At 41.0% G+C, this 18,327-nt stretch overlaps 1 protein-coding gene across 1 annotated transcript in view; it reads left to right on the top strand.

Annotated features, from left to right (window-relative positions):
- The first annotated feature begins 910 nt into the window (after positions 1–910).
- SGK1 (serum/glucocorticoid regulated kinase 1) overlaps positions 911–18,327 on the top strand; it is a 109,724-nt gene continuing 92,307 nt past the window's right edge. Inside the window, exon 1 of the mRNA XM_077893845.1 lies at positions 911–1,092. Coding sequence (XP_077749971.1) covers positions 1,024–1,092 — 69 coding nt within the window. The 5' untranslated portion in view covers positions 911–1,023. The remainder of the gene's footprint in view (positions 1,093–18,327) is intronic.

The following is an 18,327-nucleotide window of genomic DNA, read 5'->3' as shown; positions in this document are numbered from 1 at the left end:
TGTCTGTTTGTTTGTTATGTTTTTTTTGTTTTTGTTTTAACCATAAGGCACTTTGTATATGTCCATTGTGTTCTTTTTAAACGGCCTTCTTTAGTGAAAAAGACAATTACTTTCACTATTGCCCACTAGATGATGACAAGTGGGGAGAGGACACTAGAAGGGGTTCTATATATATGGTTAGTGTGAGATCCTCCATTGTTCTACCTACGCTTGCACCACATTTCATTTTCCTCCACATCTGAACAGATCAGGATTGAATCTGATCACATTTCCATTGAGAGACTCCCTGTATTCAGGAACACGTACCAAAAGAACGTCAGTGAGCATAAGACAAAAACGGTCTGCGTTTCCTATGCCACTCTGATCTAAATGGTCCCAACAACAAAAAAGTAAAGAAATACACTATTAAAGTAGCCCTCCCGAGGGGTGTCAACTGCTCTCCGGTGCGTCCCAGCCCAAGCCTCCTCTCCCGGGCGGCTCAGATATTCGGGATCCGCGGCGCCTCCGCAGCGCGTCCCCCCCCCCACCCCCCACCCCGGCCTCTCCGGCTCCCCCCTCCCCCGCTCCCTCCCTCCCTCCCTCCCTGAGGCTTCTGCTCCTTCTCACTCCTTCTCTCGGCTGCTTCACCGCAGCTCCCACCGAACTTGCGCGGCCGCAGCAGCCCTCCTCGGAGCCGCCCGCCAGCCGCGCGTCCCCCGGGCCGCCAGGTAGCGGGGGCGCGCACGGGGAGCCCCTCTCCGGGCCCGCCCGCCGCAGAGCATCTCCCGGGGCCGCCGGCCGCCGACGCCCGCCGTTCGCCGCCGCGATGGGAAGAGCGAAGCCACCGGCCGTGGCCACCGAGAGCGGGGAGAGGTTGCCGCAGTAGCGGCGCGGCGGAGCGAGCGAGCGAGCGAGCAAGACCCCGGGCTCCGCGTCCCGCTGCGCCCTCGCTGACTGTCTCCGGGGGGCGGGCGGCCGGGCCCCGCGGCACCCACCGGGCGCTGCCACCCTGGCTCTGTCGCAGCGAGCTCCCCGCTGTGGAAAATGGTAAACAAAGACATGAATGGATTCCCAGTCAAGAAATGCTCAGCCTTCCAATTTTTTAAGAAGCGGGTAAGGACAGGTTTTGTTCCTTTTGTTTTCTGCTCTTCTCGGAGACGCTCGAGTCGCTGGCCCGGGGTGAGCCCCAGGTTCTCTTGCAGCGGCCGGAGAGAAGGGCGGGCCGCGGGAAGCGTGGTCCAGCTGGGAAATATCCCTGCCTCGATGCCCCTCTGCGGGTGCGGGTGCGGGTGCGGGCGCGGGCGCGGGTGCGGGTGCGGGTGCGGGCGCGGGCGCGGGCGCCTGGGAGGACCGGGTGCGCTGGGCTGCCCTGGCGAGGGTGCGAGCGCCGAGGGGGCATTTCTCAAAGCCACGAGATGACGGGCGGTTTCTAAGAGAATTGGCCCCGGGTGCAGCCCCGGCTAGTACTTCTTCGGTCAGGGACCAATTCAGTAGCTCTCCTCTCTCGTCGTGGAAGGGTTCAACTTTTTCCACACCTTTCACTGACTCCGTTTCGGCTGATATTTTGCCGTCTTCATTGCAAGCGGCAGCGTCCAGCTTTCCAAAAACGTTCAGCCGGGAACTTGCCGGGTCTCTGTCTATGGTAAAAATAGCAAAGGACGACAATGACCTTTTGCAGAAATGATGGAATCCAGCATTTTAAATCCTCTATTTCAAGTTGCCTCGATGTTGCTCGGTTATGACTGCCTTTCTTTTAGCGAGAACAGTGGATGGTCTGAATCCAAGTGACAAGATGGGGTTATGCTGCTGTATACATTTATTCCTCCAATTCCTCCTGCTTCCATTCATAGCGTGAACATCACTTTGCTTATAAATGAGCAAAAGAAAAGGGGTGGGGGAGGTCTTTTTTGTGTGTGTGTTTCATGATAAACCCCATACATTGTGATGGTCACGCTCTGGTCTGTATAAACCGACAGATTTATACACAAGTGGGAGGTAAGAAATGAATGATTGTTAAGGGACCGATGACTGACACTCTTGTGGAGAGTTTCGTAAGCAACAGAACCTTCCTTCCACCCCTAAATGCCCTGTCCTATTTAATCCTCCAGGGCAATTCCATCAAAATGGCTCTCTCCATTCATTCTTCCCATCCTTCATTCAGATCCTCTCTGTGCTGTGCCTGACACAGGGTCCTTCATTTAACCCATCAGCAGAACACAGTGAATTCCATACTGGGCCAGGCTACCTTCCTGCACCAAATGGGCAAGCTGGGAAAGCCGTGCTGGCAGCAGTAAGTCAGGCCCAGCTCGAGGTCCAGCACTGGCTCCCCTTGACTGTCTCATTGATACGGCACAGCCTTCCCCCAACTCCATGGGCCAAAACATATGCATTAAAACCAAAGCAAGACCACCCTGTCCTTCCTGCTGCTCCTGGAGATCCCTCACTACCGAAGATTGCAGGCTGAAGCAAATCAAGTCCGTGCAACTTCTGAGAGCTCTGCAGTATTTCTTGGTTTTCCCTGTAGTCAAAATGCTTCTTTCCAAGGAATGGGCCCCACTCTGAAAACTAATCTCCAACAGCAAACAAATGTTTTGCTGCTAATAATAATTTCTTAAAATGTCATAGCCCATAATTCAGTGCTTAAACCCTTAACTCTGTTTCAATTAATTAATTTAGTGGTATTGGTGGGAGTGGGATGAGGATGGTATTTTAAAACTCGGTCAGGGCAGCCCGGGTGGCTCAGCGGTTTGACGCCGCCTTCCACCCAGGGCCTGATCCTGGAGACCCGGGATCGAGTCCCACGTCAGGCTCCCTGCATGGAGCCTGCTTCTCCCTCTGCCTGTGTCTCTGCCTATCTCTCTCTCTCTCATAAATAAATAAAATCTTTAAAAAAATAAATAAATACAACTCGTCAGTTAGGTTATTTATTTATTTATTTTTAATCAACCAATTAGCTGTCAGGTAGAATCTTTTTAAGTATTACTTATTTTCTTTGCTATCAAAATGCACTAATAGATACATAACTTACCGTCTGGTTTCTTTTTGCTTAAAAGCATAATTTACCCATCGTCTTCAGCTGGCACCTCTGTTGACCTTTAGTTTTGCAAAGAACTAGCTGCGGTTTTATCTGAGTATTTGGCAGGGAGTAGGAGGTCTATACCAAGATTTTCTGGCCAGCAGCTTCATCTACCTTCTAGAGCCTGGGTTTATCAGTTGCTGGAGATAGAATCAGAAATCCCCCTACTGGTCTCCTTGCTCCTCAAGGACGGCAAAATCAGCAGAATGTGACTTTGTAAGAAGTCATGGATAGCCCCAAAGATAAATTCCTTGATTCTTGTCTCCTGGTATACAAATTCTGTTTTAAAAGCTCATTTCATTTTGTACCAGGACTTTTGCTTTAGGCTTTGCTCTTTTGTTTGTTTGGTTTTGGGGAGGTTTTTTGGTGTTTCATTATACCACCAATATTAAATAAATGTGTAAAACATCAAGACGATGCCAAAGTAAGTCCCACCTCTTCCCCAATCTCTCCCAGACATAACTGCTGCTACCATGTCGGTGTTCATAACTTCTAGCTTTTTTCTATGCATCTACATACACATTCATATCCTAGAATGTCTTCGTTTTCAGCTAAGAATAATCTATTTTCCCTTTCTTCTATTGTTGAAGTTCCACACATTGCTGCATATTTATTTTTAACCTAGATGGACAGTCTTACAAAGTGAGGCTTTGTTCAGTGCCCACATAAAACCATGAATAGATCTTGGGAAAAAAAATAAAAAACCCACAGGTATTTTAGGGCTCATGAGAAAGACTGAGGCTTGGACCCAAACTATGATTGCAGAAGGCTTGAGGGGTGCTCCTGCCACCTGTGAAACATTCCAAAGGGAGCACCAAGAAACTCACCAGAGGGAAATACCAATGACTTGCCCCATCATTCATTTAGAAGAGTAAGTGTGGCTGCCATTTATCCACTGCTTCCTACATTCCGGAAGTTGAGGGCCAAGTACTTTACATATACAATCTCATTGAATCCTCACAGAAACCCTATGAAGTAAGAGAAATTATTAAATGTGCAGAGTGTGGCTTAGGGAGATTAAACATCCAACCCAAGGTCACGTAGCTAAAAAAGTAGCAGAGCTAAAATTTAAACTTTGTTTAACCCAAAACCTGTGTTCTTAGTCCAGACTTCTGATTGCAAATCATCCTCCCTACCTTTTTTTAAATTTTCCACCATAAAATCTTTTTTTTTTTCCAAGTGAAATTTTATATTTCTATGCGAGGTATCAAACCAATAGAGGCAGCCGATCCTCAGCAGACAAGCTTCTGGAAGTTCCTTTTCAGCGCACAGTCTGAAGACAAGCAGTCTTGGAGCTATTCCCCCAAATCCTTCGGACTTATGCTTTCCACTCTCATGTCTTAAAAGCTCAACTAAATCAGCTTAATTTCATTTAGTTGAGACTTGCTAAGCTAAACTCCATAAGAGTTCTACTTTCAATGTCTCCATGTTAATGATAAGTTCGCATTAGATGCCTCTGGATTATCTTTTATTCTCAGAGTCTGTAAAAATTCACTTAAAATGAATGGGGAAATGTCCTTATCAGTTTTATTTGCACAATCCAAGAGCTTTAAAAGTTATCAGTTGTGCCAACGATAATCCATTTTCATGGATTTAAAGACCCGTTCATAATTTAGATTCTTGCATTATGACTCAGAAAACACAAACAAATGGCATGGTCTTCAACTTGATAATCTTTTCTGGAAATACATTAGGTATGTATAAAAGACTTCTATAGCCATAATTATATTGTCTTCTGTAAAATTTCAAAAAATATCTAGCCATATAAAATTTTGGAGAAATTGACCTCCCTGTTTTAATGAGGAGACAGTATCAGGAAGGTGAAGACACCTGCTCAGATTAGAATGGGGCTAAGCACTGCTCACTTGTAGGGTTTTCACTCTTAGATCTAGTGTACTTTCCTCCTCATCATGACCTCTAACTGGTTCAGTGCTTCATGCCTTTTCCATTTGTTTTCTTTTTTTCTTTTTTTTAAAAGATTTATTTATTTATTTATTTATTCATTCATTCATTCATTCATTCATGATAGACATAGAGAGAGAGAGAGGCAGAGACACAGGCAGAGGGAGAAGCAGGCTCCATGCAGGGAGCCCGATGTGGGACTCAATCCTGGGAGTCGATCCTGGGACTCCAGGATCACACCCTGGGTAAAAGGCAGCGCCAAATCGCCAAACCGCTGAGCCACCCAGGGATCCCCATGTCCATTTGTTTTCTAAACGATAGAGTAGGAACAAAATCTAGCTCTTGTTTTCATAGAATTAACTGCCTAGTGACCAACTTTGACAAGATACTATTGTTTTGATGCAGTATTTCATGATTTTGTGCATTTGAACAATTCCATATGTTGTATTGTTCTTTAATCATAACAGATTTTAGAATCACCACCACTTATACAACACTAGCTTTGCTGGGCACTGTTCTAAGAGGCTTAAGTACATTACATATGTAAATTCTCACAAAAATCCCAAGGTAGTTGCTATTGTTACCCCGATTTCACAGATGAAGAAACTAAGGGGCATGGGGATGGAGGAAGTAGTCCTAAGGCACACTGCCAGTTAGTGGCAGAATCAGAGTTTGGATCAAAGCACTTGGCTCCAGAGCCCATAGCCTTAACCACTGCCCACCTTGTCTGTTGGTGTTAACCAATCCAGAGTGGTCAGAGGAGAAGTGAAGAGGTATGACTGCCCTAGCTTCCTCCTCCCTGTAAAAATGTCAGGGAACAAAGCAAAGATTTTCAGCCTGGTTATGATGTTTACCCTGGCAGAGCTGAGGGGTGAAATTTAGCTTCTCTGAAGTGGTTATTCTCCACCACAGTTCCATTAACAGCATTCCTTTACGTGTATTTCTCTTTACTGTTCTATTATGTCTGCCTAAAGCGTTGAATTGGAATGATAACAAATATCCTCTTCCTATGTGAAATGCTTCATGTCTTCCCAGAGGGCTAACATTTACTGAGCTTTTACTAAGGGTCAGGCACTGTTCAAAGCACTTTATTAGTGTAATCCTCAGAATCACTTGATTATGCCCATTTTACATCCAATGCCCGTCTTACAGCCAAGGACACTGAGCTTCAGAGAGGTTGAGTAACTGGTTCAAGGTCATAGTGCTATTAAGAGGGGTAGCAAAATTCAAACTCAGGAGGTCAGCTGTAGTCCCACCAATCTTTACACCTACATCTCTGGCACACACTGCCATGATGCTAACGCTGTTTCAGGGTTGACTCTCCCCATTGGAAACTACTGTGAGGATGATCTAGAGAGGATTTTGTGGGGAGTTTTTGGCCATAGCTATGGAGAGTTAACATTTTCCAAGTGACTCCTGAGGGTAGGAGGAATGTTTTCCAACAAATCTGGTCTCCAAGATATATTTGATCATACTTCCTGGAACCATGATGGAGACTCTACTGGCTTCTACTGTGCTTTCTTCAGAGATTGCTAAAATCTGATTTGGAGAGTCCTTCTTGTGTGAGCTCCAACAGCATAGTACATGGTCCTACTCACCCTACACTATAACATCAGGACTATTTATTCATCTGTAGCTCCCACAGGGCAGGAAGGTCCTTAAGGACAGAGAACCCATTACCTTGTTCACTATGTTTCTAACTTGTCAAAGCAAATTTGTTAAATGAAAGTATATACAAAATGAATGAATGAATCCTTTTGTTAACCTGTCCCAAAGTCATCATCTTGTCCTCTTCCTCTGCATTTTTCTTCCTTGAAACAGATTCATGACTTAGAAGTCTAATGTATTCTAATTTCCTCTCTGTTTGGATATAGATTATAAATAAATGAAAACTTTGAAAAATAACTTAAATCTGGTTCAAGAACAAGTTGGTACTAGCTTAATAGTTGACAGGTCCTTAGGGAACCTTGATCTCTTCTTGTTTGCTGCTGCAATGTCTACTCCACAACCTCTTTTCTGTAATGCTTTTCCTGTTGGGTCAATCGAGACAGATGTAGTAAGACTGACTAATCTCTAATACAACTATGACTTCAATATTATATAGTACTTGTGTTATTTATTTTCCCACCCAGAATTTAAAAAAAAAATCCTTCAAAATTATTATTGTTCCTCATTTTCCAATGTGGTTTAGGAGCCATGGAAGATGAAGGTGAATTTGAACCCAAGATGCTTTTTCCACTTTGACCACTAAGTCCTTCGGGGTTTGACCTGGAGCAGGCACAGGTTTGGCTGGCTGGGTTTAGCTATGCCAGGGAATTGGTCTCCAATACTGCAGAATGCAGGAGAGGTGCCATCCTCATGTAGTCCATGTTTTGGCACCCTAGCAATTCTCGAGAAAGCCCTGTGCTAGTTAGGCTCTCACTCTGCAACAGCGCTTGGGAAATATTTTGAGTGGAAAGTGTAGCAGAGTTCCTTGAAAGTTTTGTTTTTTGAAGAATTAGTGCTAACGTGCTGGTGCCATATATAACACTGGAGTAAGAAATATTCTGAGCTCGCCCATATTTGATGATCTGTAAATGCTTCACCAGATAGAGCAAAACCAAAATGGGGGTGGGGAGCCATTGAAACACATGTCCCCATCTGAAGATGTCGGATTATAAAAACATAAAGGGAAGAACTGTATGAGAATTGGATCTATAGAAAAATTTAATTAGTAATTTAGGTCAAGCTAAAGATAGTTCACTAGAAGAAATACTGTGGAGACAGATTTTTAAAGTGTCTTTTTTTTTTTTAAGTGCACCAGTTTTAAATTTCAGCAGTAAGTCCAAACAGTTAAATAGTAAATACTAACATTCTTGACATTGGCAGATAAGGAGGAAACTCCTGACTTACCAGTCACTTGCTGGCTAACCAGAGCCTCAGATCCCAACTTATTAGCTTGTCTGAGTGTAGACTCATTGGCTTCTCATCAACACCACAATAAGGACCTTTATTCTTTCCATAGGGTTTAAGAAAGTTAAATTCACAGGGCACACGGTTTCCCCAAAGAGCTTTAACTGAAGGAATATGCACAATGTCCCTGGAGGTCCACATTCCTCCTGTTGGGAAATCTGCTCTGGCCCTCATTCCCAGGGCATCCTCTTGGCCCAGCAAGGAAAAGGCAGTTGCAGTGATATACCCTGGTCCTTGGTCTAAGGGCCGGCCTCGCCGGCAAGTGGCCAGATTTCCCTGGCAGACTGTAGAGTTAGGCTGCAGATTTTAAAAGATTATATGTGGGAGGAAGTGGAGAATGAGGTGGGAAGAAGACAATAGGAAAAGCAGACCAGACAAGTTGCTGCTCTGGCTTCCTTGTGTAGCTGCTCCAGCATGTGAAGACAAGATTAGTATTACAAGTTTTTTTTACTCTCACACCTATTGCTTTGCAGCCTTCTAAAATGATTTCATAAGTATTTACAACAAAGGGAGATGAAAATCGAGGCTGTAACTAGGGTGGTAGGAGAATCTTCCCCTTGGTAGTGCAAGATGCCAAAATATTTCTCTAATTGCTTTACAGAGCCTGCTGTGATATTTTTCTGGGAAGAATCCACTTAGCTATTTTTATAGCATTGGGATCACCTTGATCTATTTTCCCTTCCTAGGTCAGGGTATTCACCCAAAATGCCATTTGCTTGGAGAAATGACTGACCATTTCGTTCTTCTCCTCCTCTTCTCTCCCCTCTCCCCTTCTTCTCCTCGTCCTTCCCTCCCATACCTCCTCCTCCTCTTCTTCTTCTTCTTCTTCTTCTTCTTCTTCTTCTTCTTCTTCTTCTTCTTCTTCCTTCTTCTCCTCCTCCTCCTCCTCCTCCTCCTCCTCCTCCTCCTCCACCTCTTCCTCCTCTTCTTTTTCCCTCTCTCTCTCAACTCTAAAGGATAAGTTCACACCAAGGTAAAAGATGCAAAAGCCTGAAGTAAAATATTCCTAGATTTGTGTCCTGTAGAAAGCCAAGAACTCTTGTTCCTCTAACCCAGTGGCTATAAGAAAATCTTTCTATTTCTGTTACAGTGAGCTCAGCCAGGATGAAAGACCACCACACATCAAGATTTTTGGAAACAGCAAGGTGAAATGGGTCCCCAAATAGTTAGAACATTTTGATATCAAGTCCATGTAGGCCTAACATTAAAATATACTGAGGAAAAATATTAAAGTTTGAGAATTAAAAATAAAGAAGAATATATATATATTTTTTTTTTCAGTGTTTGTTAGTCACAACTATACTCTTTTCCATAGAATGATCTTTCTGAAAAGTGACCAAATTTTCTTTGAATCCTGAATCTCTCTGGATCAGGATTAATTTGGGTTATATCACAGAAAAAAAAATTATGAGAAAGAAAACTATGAGTATATAGCTTTCAGGGTGATTAAAAAGATTGAGGTAAGGCCAAGTAGCACAACAGTGGAGATGTGGTCTAGAAGTGAACACATTAAAATGAACTTTCTAGGGGCAGCCCTGGGTGGCTTAGTGGTTTAAGCACCGCCTTCAGCCCAGGAATTGGTCCTGGAGTCCCGGGATCGAGTCCCACGCTGGGCTCCCTGCATGAAGCCTGCTTCTCCCCTTGCCTGTGTCTTTGCCTCTCTGTGTGTGTCTCTCATGAATAAATAAATAAAATCTTTTTTTAAAAAAATGAACTTTCGGGAACCCTGGGTGGCGCAGTGGTTTAGTGCCTGCCTTTGGCCCAGGGTGCGATCCTGGAGACCCGGGATCGAATCCCATGTCGGGCTCCCGGGGAATGGAGCCTGCTTCTCCCTCTGCCTGTGTCTCTGCCTCTCTCTCTCTCTCTCTGTGACTGTCATAAATTGAAAAAAAAAAAAATGAACTTTCTAGTCTCATAGAGTTTCTCTGAAACTAGGAATATTAACTCCCTGAGGGGAGAGATCATGTCTGTTTTGTTCACAGCTCTGTCTGGTACTTAGTAGCCACTCAACAAGATATGTTTAATGAATCAATAAAGAGACATTAATCACGGGGTTTGGGGAGGAGGTGTCATGTGTAATTATGATATAATTATCTTTTTAAGTAAAAAGGATTTTGATAAAGAGAGGAAGTAAGAATTAAAGAAAATCTTGTCATGATTTCCACTGCTTCTAAGTAGTGCCATTTGCATTCCAATAAATAAAAGTGTGAAAGAGTTATGCATTAATGAATGAATGTACTCTTAAAGCAGGTAATGCAGTGACATTTTTGTTTAGTTAGACTTTGCAAAAACTAGATTTGAGCAATAACCTCTAAACTGGCTTCTATTTTGATGATTAGTTTGGCATTTTTATAATATTAGATGTAAATAATTTCTAAAAAATTTGTAACAACTTGAAGGGCTTGATTTAGGAATACTCAGGTCTTTTACTTCAATTGTACTGATTAACAAGAACAGGTGAGTGGAAATATTAGTGACTTACTGAGTAATATATTTAATGGAATGATAAAGCTTAAGGAGTTAAAAGATATCAAAGAGGTCTATGGCACTGCATTCATGGAGGGAAATTATAGAATTTTGAATCCATCTTCAGGTGAGAAGTAAGAAAGTGTCTAAAAACTATCTTTGATTCTCACTGGGAAATAAGAGCTGTGCCAGTTTGGTAAGCCTGCCATAACAAAATGACAGAAAAAAAAAAAAAAAAAAAAAAAAAAACCAAAATGACAGACTGAGGGGCTTGAACCACAGAAATTGATTGTCTCACAGTTCTGGAGGCTAAAAGTCTGAGATCAAAGTGTCAGCAGTGTTGATTCCTTCTGAGGCCAGGAGAGAAGGATTTCCTTCCAGCCATCTCTCCTGGATTTGTGGATGGCTGTCTTCTCCCTGCATCTTTTTTTTTTTTTTTCCTTAGGGCTTATTTATGTTAGAAAAAGAGAGGGAGAGAGAGAGAGAAAGAGAGAGAGAGCATGAGTGAGTGGGGGGAGGGGCAGAAGGAGAGGGAGAGAGAATCTCAAGCAGGCTCCCCTCTGAGTGTGGAGGACTCGATCCTAGAACCCCAAGATCATGACCCGAGCCAAAACTAGGAGTCAATGCTTAGTGGACTGCACAACTCAGACACCCCTTCTTTCTGTATTTTCATATCCTCCACCCTCTGTAGGTATCAGTCCAAATTTCCCCTTCTTATGTCGACAACTTATAAGGGACCTTTATAAAAACACCAGGCACACCTCATTAGCAGCCAACTTCTATTAACTTGATTACCTCCATAAAGATCCTATCTCCAAATACATTCTGAGTTTCTGGGGTTAGGACTTTAATATACAAATTGGCAGGGGGGAACATAATCCAACTTATAAGAAAGGTTTTCTCTTACCATCATAGTTTCACTTATATCTGCAATGGAACATCCCCAATAGAATGGGCTCTCAAGTAGAAAGTTTTGCTTTGTCAAAATTAGTATTACTAAGTTCTGGGAAACAAAATACTGCAGAAAATCTCTAATACTGGAAAATATCAGGCAAGACAGAGGTTTAAAAGGCAAAAATATCTTAATTGTCTTAAAGATGATAATGTGGTAGAAGCGGGGAGAGAAACAATAACCGGAAAAATATTGCTGCTAAGTTTTTATGCAATAAAGCTTGAGGAGCTAGATGGCTGATGGAATGTCTACTATAGCACTTAAGAGCTTACAAGTAAATAATAATCATGTGTAAATGAACATCCCCAAAGAATATCAATATAACTTGTTCCTCTTTCAACCACTTGAACTTAAAGATTAAGTGTTACATAAGAACTAGGACCCGGCCCTAAGCACAAGGACTTCGTTATCAGCTCTGGCAAAGGGGTCATATTATAGTCAACTTTTCCATGAAAGGGCCCACACCTTCTCACATTGCTGGTGAGGAGGTGGTGAAGCCATTGCTAATAATTAGTCTTCTAGCATGAAATGAATCAGGCATTTGAGAGTAACTCTTCAGACTTAATCTCAATCAGACAGAATTCCAGAATATGTAATTATTTTTCCATCCCATATCTTGACAATTAGTTCTTGCATTATACATTTTATTCTTTTCCAAAAATCAGAGCAATTAACATTTCTAACAATGCTTTCCTTCCTAAAGTCATTATCTTCCAAAAAGCAGGTTCAGCCTTAGTGTTGAAACTCTTTTCGGTGGAGAGGGGTGCATGGAGGTTTCTCATCATCAATAACCAATATTAATTTAACACTTGCATGTGTCAGGCATTATGATAGAAATGTGAATGTAAGATAGTATGTTTTCCTTCACAGTTCCCATCCTACCCTAACCCCAGGAATTTTGATCACATCTCCCTGTTGTATACTCTTTGTAGCTTCCTGTACTTCTTTTTTTATGGCATCTGCCAATATTTAATCACATATTGGTATAGCTATTTAATAAATTTCCTTAATATTAATTAATATCCTCCTAGACTCTGATCTTTTCAAGGGCTGGGGCTTGTGCGCTCTCTTGCTTACAGTGATATCCTGAGAGCTTGTCTCCTGGAGCATTATGAATAAAACCTATGGAAACAAAAAGATAGGAAATTATGAAATGGTGATTTAAGGGGGAGAGAAGAAGTTTTTTCAATTTTATTGTTTTTTAAATTTTATTTTGTCTTAAACAGAGACAGATGCTAAGACTTCAAGTCTGAGACACGTTATATTCCAAATGGCATTGCTTTTGAAGTCATTGTCTCTTCTATCATTTACTGTTTCTTGTGAGTAGATGCACATAATAAATTGCTCTCATAATTTAGCAGTAGGTTAAAGATTTTTCTTTTTTTTTAAGATTTTATTCATTTATTCACAAGACACACACACACAGAGGCAGAGACATAGGCAGAGGGAGGAGAGGCAGGCTCCATTCAGGGAGCCTGATTTGGGACTACAGGATCATGCCCTGAGCTGAAAGCAGATGCTGAACCTCTGAGCCACCTAGGCATCCCAAAATTTTTCTTCTCTGAAAGAAATCACATTTAGCATGGTATAATCCCACAGGTTTGCCTCAGTTGCCAGGAAACCCAAAGCTAAATTTAAAGGTAGATTTCAAAAAAAAATAAAAAAATAAAAAAAAAAGTAAAGGTAGATTTCAGTGAACAATTTAGACAAATCTGTAGAAACATCTTCTCAGTTGCTAAATTTGGTTTTAGTCTTGTATTTTTATTTTAACTCTCTTGTTATGCGTATCTTGTTGTAAACTGCCTCAGATGTTTTCAAAAGTAAGATAGCATATTATACTAATGCATTGCTATAGTGATAAAACAGCAAACACAGAAGAAATCTAGTTCTAAAATGTAACGTGCTTCTCTACTAGCTTTTCTTCTTGAAAATATTTGACTCAGACTAGATGAAATTAACCACTGGACCAGAGCTAATTTTTAAACTGTAGGTTTATTATCTCAGATGTAAAATGTAAGCCATTTGCTCTCAAAGTAAAACTATCGGAATATTTTTGGCTTGTCTCCTTAAAATATATTATAATACTCCAAATCCAGTCGAATGGTACTAAATTTGTTATCTATGGTTACATTACAAAATAACCCAAACTTAGTGATCAAAAACAACCAATTTATTTTTCTCATGATTCTATAAATTAGGAGTTCAGGTTGACTCATTAAGATGGTCCTGCTCCATGTCATGGGCTGGGTTATTCCTCTACTGTGTCATTCCTCTACCCCTACAGGTCTAGGCTGGGCCAGAAAGTTCCCGAAAGCTTCACTCTCCTATCTGGAGCCTCATTGCTCCTCTTCTGGCCTCTTTCTTTCTCTATGTAGCTTGAGCTCCTTCACAGCATCACACCTTAAGGTGGTTGGATGTAGAAGTCGTCTGGCTTCTGGACGATGTGTTTCAGGAGAATGGTGCAAGCTGCCCATCTCTTAAGGCTCTGCCTTGGAGGTTCTAGTGTTGTTTTCAATGCATTTGATTCATCAAAAGAGTCACAGGTCCAGCTCACATTCAAGAGAAGGAATAAACTCCACCTCTCAATGAGAAGAGTACAAAGTGAAATTATTGGATTTTTCTATTGTTTCACTAAAACATAGCATAATTTTCCCAATTGTTTCCAGCCATACTGAATTAATCTATAAACTTTTATAATCAAAGCATTTTCAGTTACATTCATTAAGCAGAGACACACAAACACCCATAGGAGAAAGATACTAAGGACTCCTAATATGGGAACAGACAAACCCAGGTGGACTCTTACCTACATTACTCACAAGCTTTGTAACATTGGGCCAGCTATTAAATGCTCTTACATGTATTGGCTATAAAATGGGTTTAATAACAACACATAGCTCATAGAACCATTGAGAGGTTTAAATGAAAGAATGCATGTAAAGTATTTAGCTCTCATGTTTGGGACATATTTAGCACCCAAAAACGTACGATATATCAAGACAACCTTAAAATTATGGCTTGTCCTTTTAGCTTACCATTCTACACTTTTTGTTATGGTATAAGGTGTGATTTTACTCATAAGGCTACTTATAGACATGGTGCTGTTGAACCTCTTTGCTTTTGGATTTTATTGTTTAAATGTCATTTCTCAAAAGAGTTCTTCATGGTCAGCAGGTTTACACTTTTATTGAGTCATTTAGCGGTTCCCAGAGGCTTAGGAACTAGTGACCATAATTAATTTCTCTTCTATAGATACTTGTCCCTAGAGCAACTGCAGTGGTCTGGCTTCATTGCTGAAATAGTACTTCATTTGTACAGGATCTCATTAAATCAAATGATGCCAAATTACTCTACTTTTTTGGAGAAGAAGGGAGAGGGAGAAACAGATACCCAAACCCTTATGTCCAACATATGATCACTTATTGAGATTCTATCTGAATTTATTTATTTTTTCTCTCTGAATTTAAAGCCAAGTCTTGTTTTCTAATCTGCCATGCTCTATCAAGTCAAGACTTGGAATTCATTTGCATATTCAAAAGCGTGGCCTTATAACTTATCAACACTCTGAAATACTCTTTAAAATCCTCTTGCTGCTCCACTTTCATGAAAATATTTCCTATCAAAGGCTCAAAACTTATATTGCAGGGCATTCCATCCTTCTTTTTAACTCTAAGATCAAGTTGTTTCATTTGTGTTTCCTTTGTTCCATGGACACTTATCTATCCTTTCCTTACCTTTCCCTGTCTCAGCAGGCCTCCCCAGGGACCACTCCCTTCATGAAAACTCAGCTGTGGCTTCTGTGGCTCAGCACTGTCCAGATTCTTCTCTTACCTCTGAGCTACTTCTTCATTTCCTTCCAGCCTCCTCCCATTCTATCCTACTTCTAATATGGGAGTGGCTCAAACTCCAACCTTGGCTCACTGGCCTCTCTCCTCTTATCATCATTTTCTTTGTTTTCCCTCTCACTCCAGTTCTCCATCTTTCTCACTTTCCCATGCATTCTTTCCTTTCCCCTCCCCAGCAACACACAAGTTCATACATTCAGGCTTTATATCCAATCTGTAGCTTTCTTAAATTTATCAGTTAGCTGAATGTCAAATCTTTATTCCCAGTTGTCCACTTGATGTTCCCATTGAAATGTATCTTGGACACCTTAAACTAATCCCATCTAAAGTTTGAACTAATTCCCACCTAATTTGATTCCTTTCCTTATTTTCCCCATCTCAGTAAATGAAACTACTATCCACTAATCTGTTAGAGCCAGAAACCTGGCAATTATTCGTCCCTCATTTCTTCCAACATCAATGCAATTCATTGACACGTCTTACTGAGTTAACTTCAAAAATAGATTTTTTTTTTTATCTTCATGGCCTTTCATGCAAGCCATGACCATTTTTTGGATTCTTTAATAAAGCTTTTTTACTCTTTCCTCCACATCTACTCTTCCCTGTCTTTCTCTTCCTTAACTTTCCCATGAAGAAATCACAGCACTTTTAGGCAGATTAACAGCTTTCCCATAGTAGTAAGCATTCCCGAGGAAACAAGGCAGTAAAAGAAGAAAGAACCGCCCCAGAGTCAGAGAGAGAAGTGGCAAACTTGATATTAGAAGCCAAGTTTCTTCTTTTTGGCAATATACTCTTTTACTCTCAGACATCTACTGTTTTGTGTTTCTCCTCTTCTTGATTTACTTTCTTTTTTTCTTAATTGAAGCATTTTATTTTGTGAAGAATAATGGTATTTGGGGCTGTCTTGAAAAAATGGATGCCAAATGCTTTAGTTTAAGTTACATTATTCATCCTCACCTATCTCAGGGCAAAAAAAAAAAAAAACCTCACAGAGATTGGGAGAGTTTACCAGAGGCCCCAAAACCCTGTCTCGAAGGAAGTGGCCTAATTCTTTCTTTGAAATTAGAATAAACAGACATATTCAAACATTGAGTATTTCCAGATTGGGAATCTTTTTTTAAGATTTTGCTAAAACAGAGTATAATAACAATGTTAGGGACCATACTTTTTATGAATTTTACTCTTTGTCCGCTGACCTCTTTGGATGGCTTTTGAAAGTTTTCCTTATTCTGGTCTGGATACAGTCAGCATATTTTACCTTATGCCCTATGTTCCTTGGCATAACCCTCCACATCTAGTAGCTCAGGAATGAACTTGGTCTCCATCGCATCCTTTTTACTATTCCTCTACCTGCTCATTCCTCCTTTGTTCACTCCTCAGCCTTACTCCACACTTCACTAAATTCTACATAGTTTTCTGTAGCTAGCTGTAGTTTCCAAAGGATCCATGGAGTTTATCTAGCTGCTATAAATTGCACAGATTTCTTTCTTCAAATGTCTCTTTAACTCTCAGTAAATACTGACTTAGTAACAATTACCCTTCACTGACTGGTTATAATATACTCTCACAGGTAGTGTTTTCATAGCACTTAATTCGGAGCACATTCAATGATGTTTTTTTCTCCCTTGTGTCTCACAACTCAGGAATGCAGTATCCTTAACCTTGATTCACCAACAAGGATACTGAGCATCAGAAAGGTTAAGTAACTTTCCATGGTCACACAGATAAGAAGGCCCATGTAGGTTGACAACATTTAAGATTCTCTTTCCCTTACTTCACGTCACTTCTCTAGAAACTGTTACGATTTTTCACTGGACAGTCCATGCTCACTGTCTGTTACCATAGGAACTGCAGAAACGAAGACTGGAGTTTTTGTTTTCATGCTAGCATTCTCAGGTTCTTTGGTCTAGGAGTAGAAGGGAATCCACTCTTGTCAATTTGACCTTCTAAACAGCTTTTGGCTCCCACTTCCATTTACTTACTGACAGTCTGCATTGCCATTTCCCTAGCCCACGTCGCCTTCATTCTTCCCTGAAGAACTGCCACCACCTCCTAACTGGCTTTCTGTTGCCAATCTTGTCCCACAGAACCCTCTAAACTTCAGTCTACAAGAGCTTTCTAAAACATCAGTTGGAGCATGATATGCCTGTGCTTGCTATATTGCAATGCTTCATGATAGCTCTCCAAAGAAGGTCCTAATTCCACTTGCATACCGTACCTTGGCTAATCAGATTCATAGAGACAGATAGTAGAATGGTGGTTTCCAGGAGCTGGGACCAAGGGAGAGGGGAATGAAGAGCTACTGCTTAATGAGTAAGAGTTTGTGTCTGGAAAGATGCAAAGGTTCTGGATACAGATGATGGTGATGGTTGTACAGCCATGTGAATGTACAGAATTACACAAAATGATTACAATGGTAAATGTATATTATTATGTATATTATATTGCACATTATGTATGTACTACATCATGCATGTTTTCTCACAATAAAAAAAAGTAAAACACACTTCATTAGGTGGGGAATGGCTAAAGAAAATTAAAGATGAGAAGAGGCATAGGGAGGACTGTGAGGAAGGAGGCAAGATAGGCTTCACTGCTACAGAATTTCTTGCTTGTTTTTGCTCAGGACCTGAGTTACCATGCACAACCACAAGTTTTGAAGCAGATTCCTTCTGATTACTGGTGCTACAAAAGCAAAGCTTTGGAAATGTGTGCTGCTAAATTCCCAAGAATTGGATGCCCTTTATTTCCCAAGTGTAGTCAATAAGTGCAATCCTCAAAAGGAATATTAGCATCTCAAACTGCTAGTCAGACCTACCATTTATCTTTCCTTGTCCATGTTTCAGTTTGACATAAGCGCTTCTCTGCTGTGCATCATCAAAGAATTATGAGACCATTTGAGGAGGTAAAGATGACTAGATTTTGAAAAGCAGATAATTACGTCTGATTTATGTCTCCAATGTCTCAATAAATCACCTTAATATCCATGCTTCCTTGAGTTTGGTTTTATATTATTTACTTTTCTTAACTCACAAAAATAATCCATGTGGATTCCAAGTCTAATCATAATCTTGTACTAAGCGATCTGACTTCTGGGTTTTTTGACATTAAAATGCAAGTTTTTAAAAAATAAATAAATAAAATAAAATGCAAGT

The sequence above is a fragment of the Canis aureus genome, chromosome 1 (genome assembly GCF_053574225.1).
Source record: "Canis aureus isolate CA01 chromosome 1, VMU_Caureus_v.1.0, whole genome shotgun sequence".
Lineage (NCBI taxonomy): Eukaryota > Metazoa > Chordata > Mammalia > Carnivora > Canidae > Canis > Canis aureus.
The sequence above is the reverse complement of the archived record's forward strand: the minus strand, read 5'-3'. Positions and strand labels throughout refer to the sequence as shown.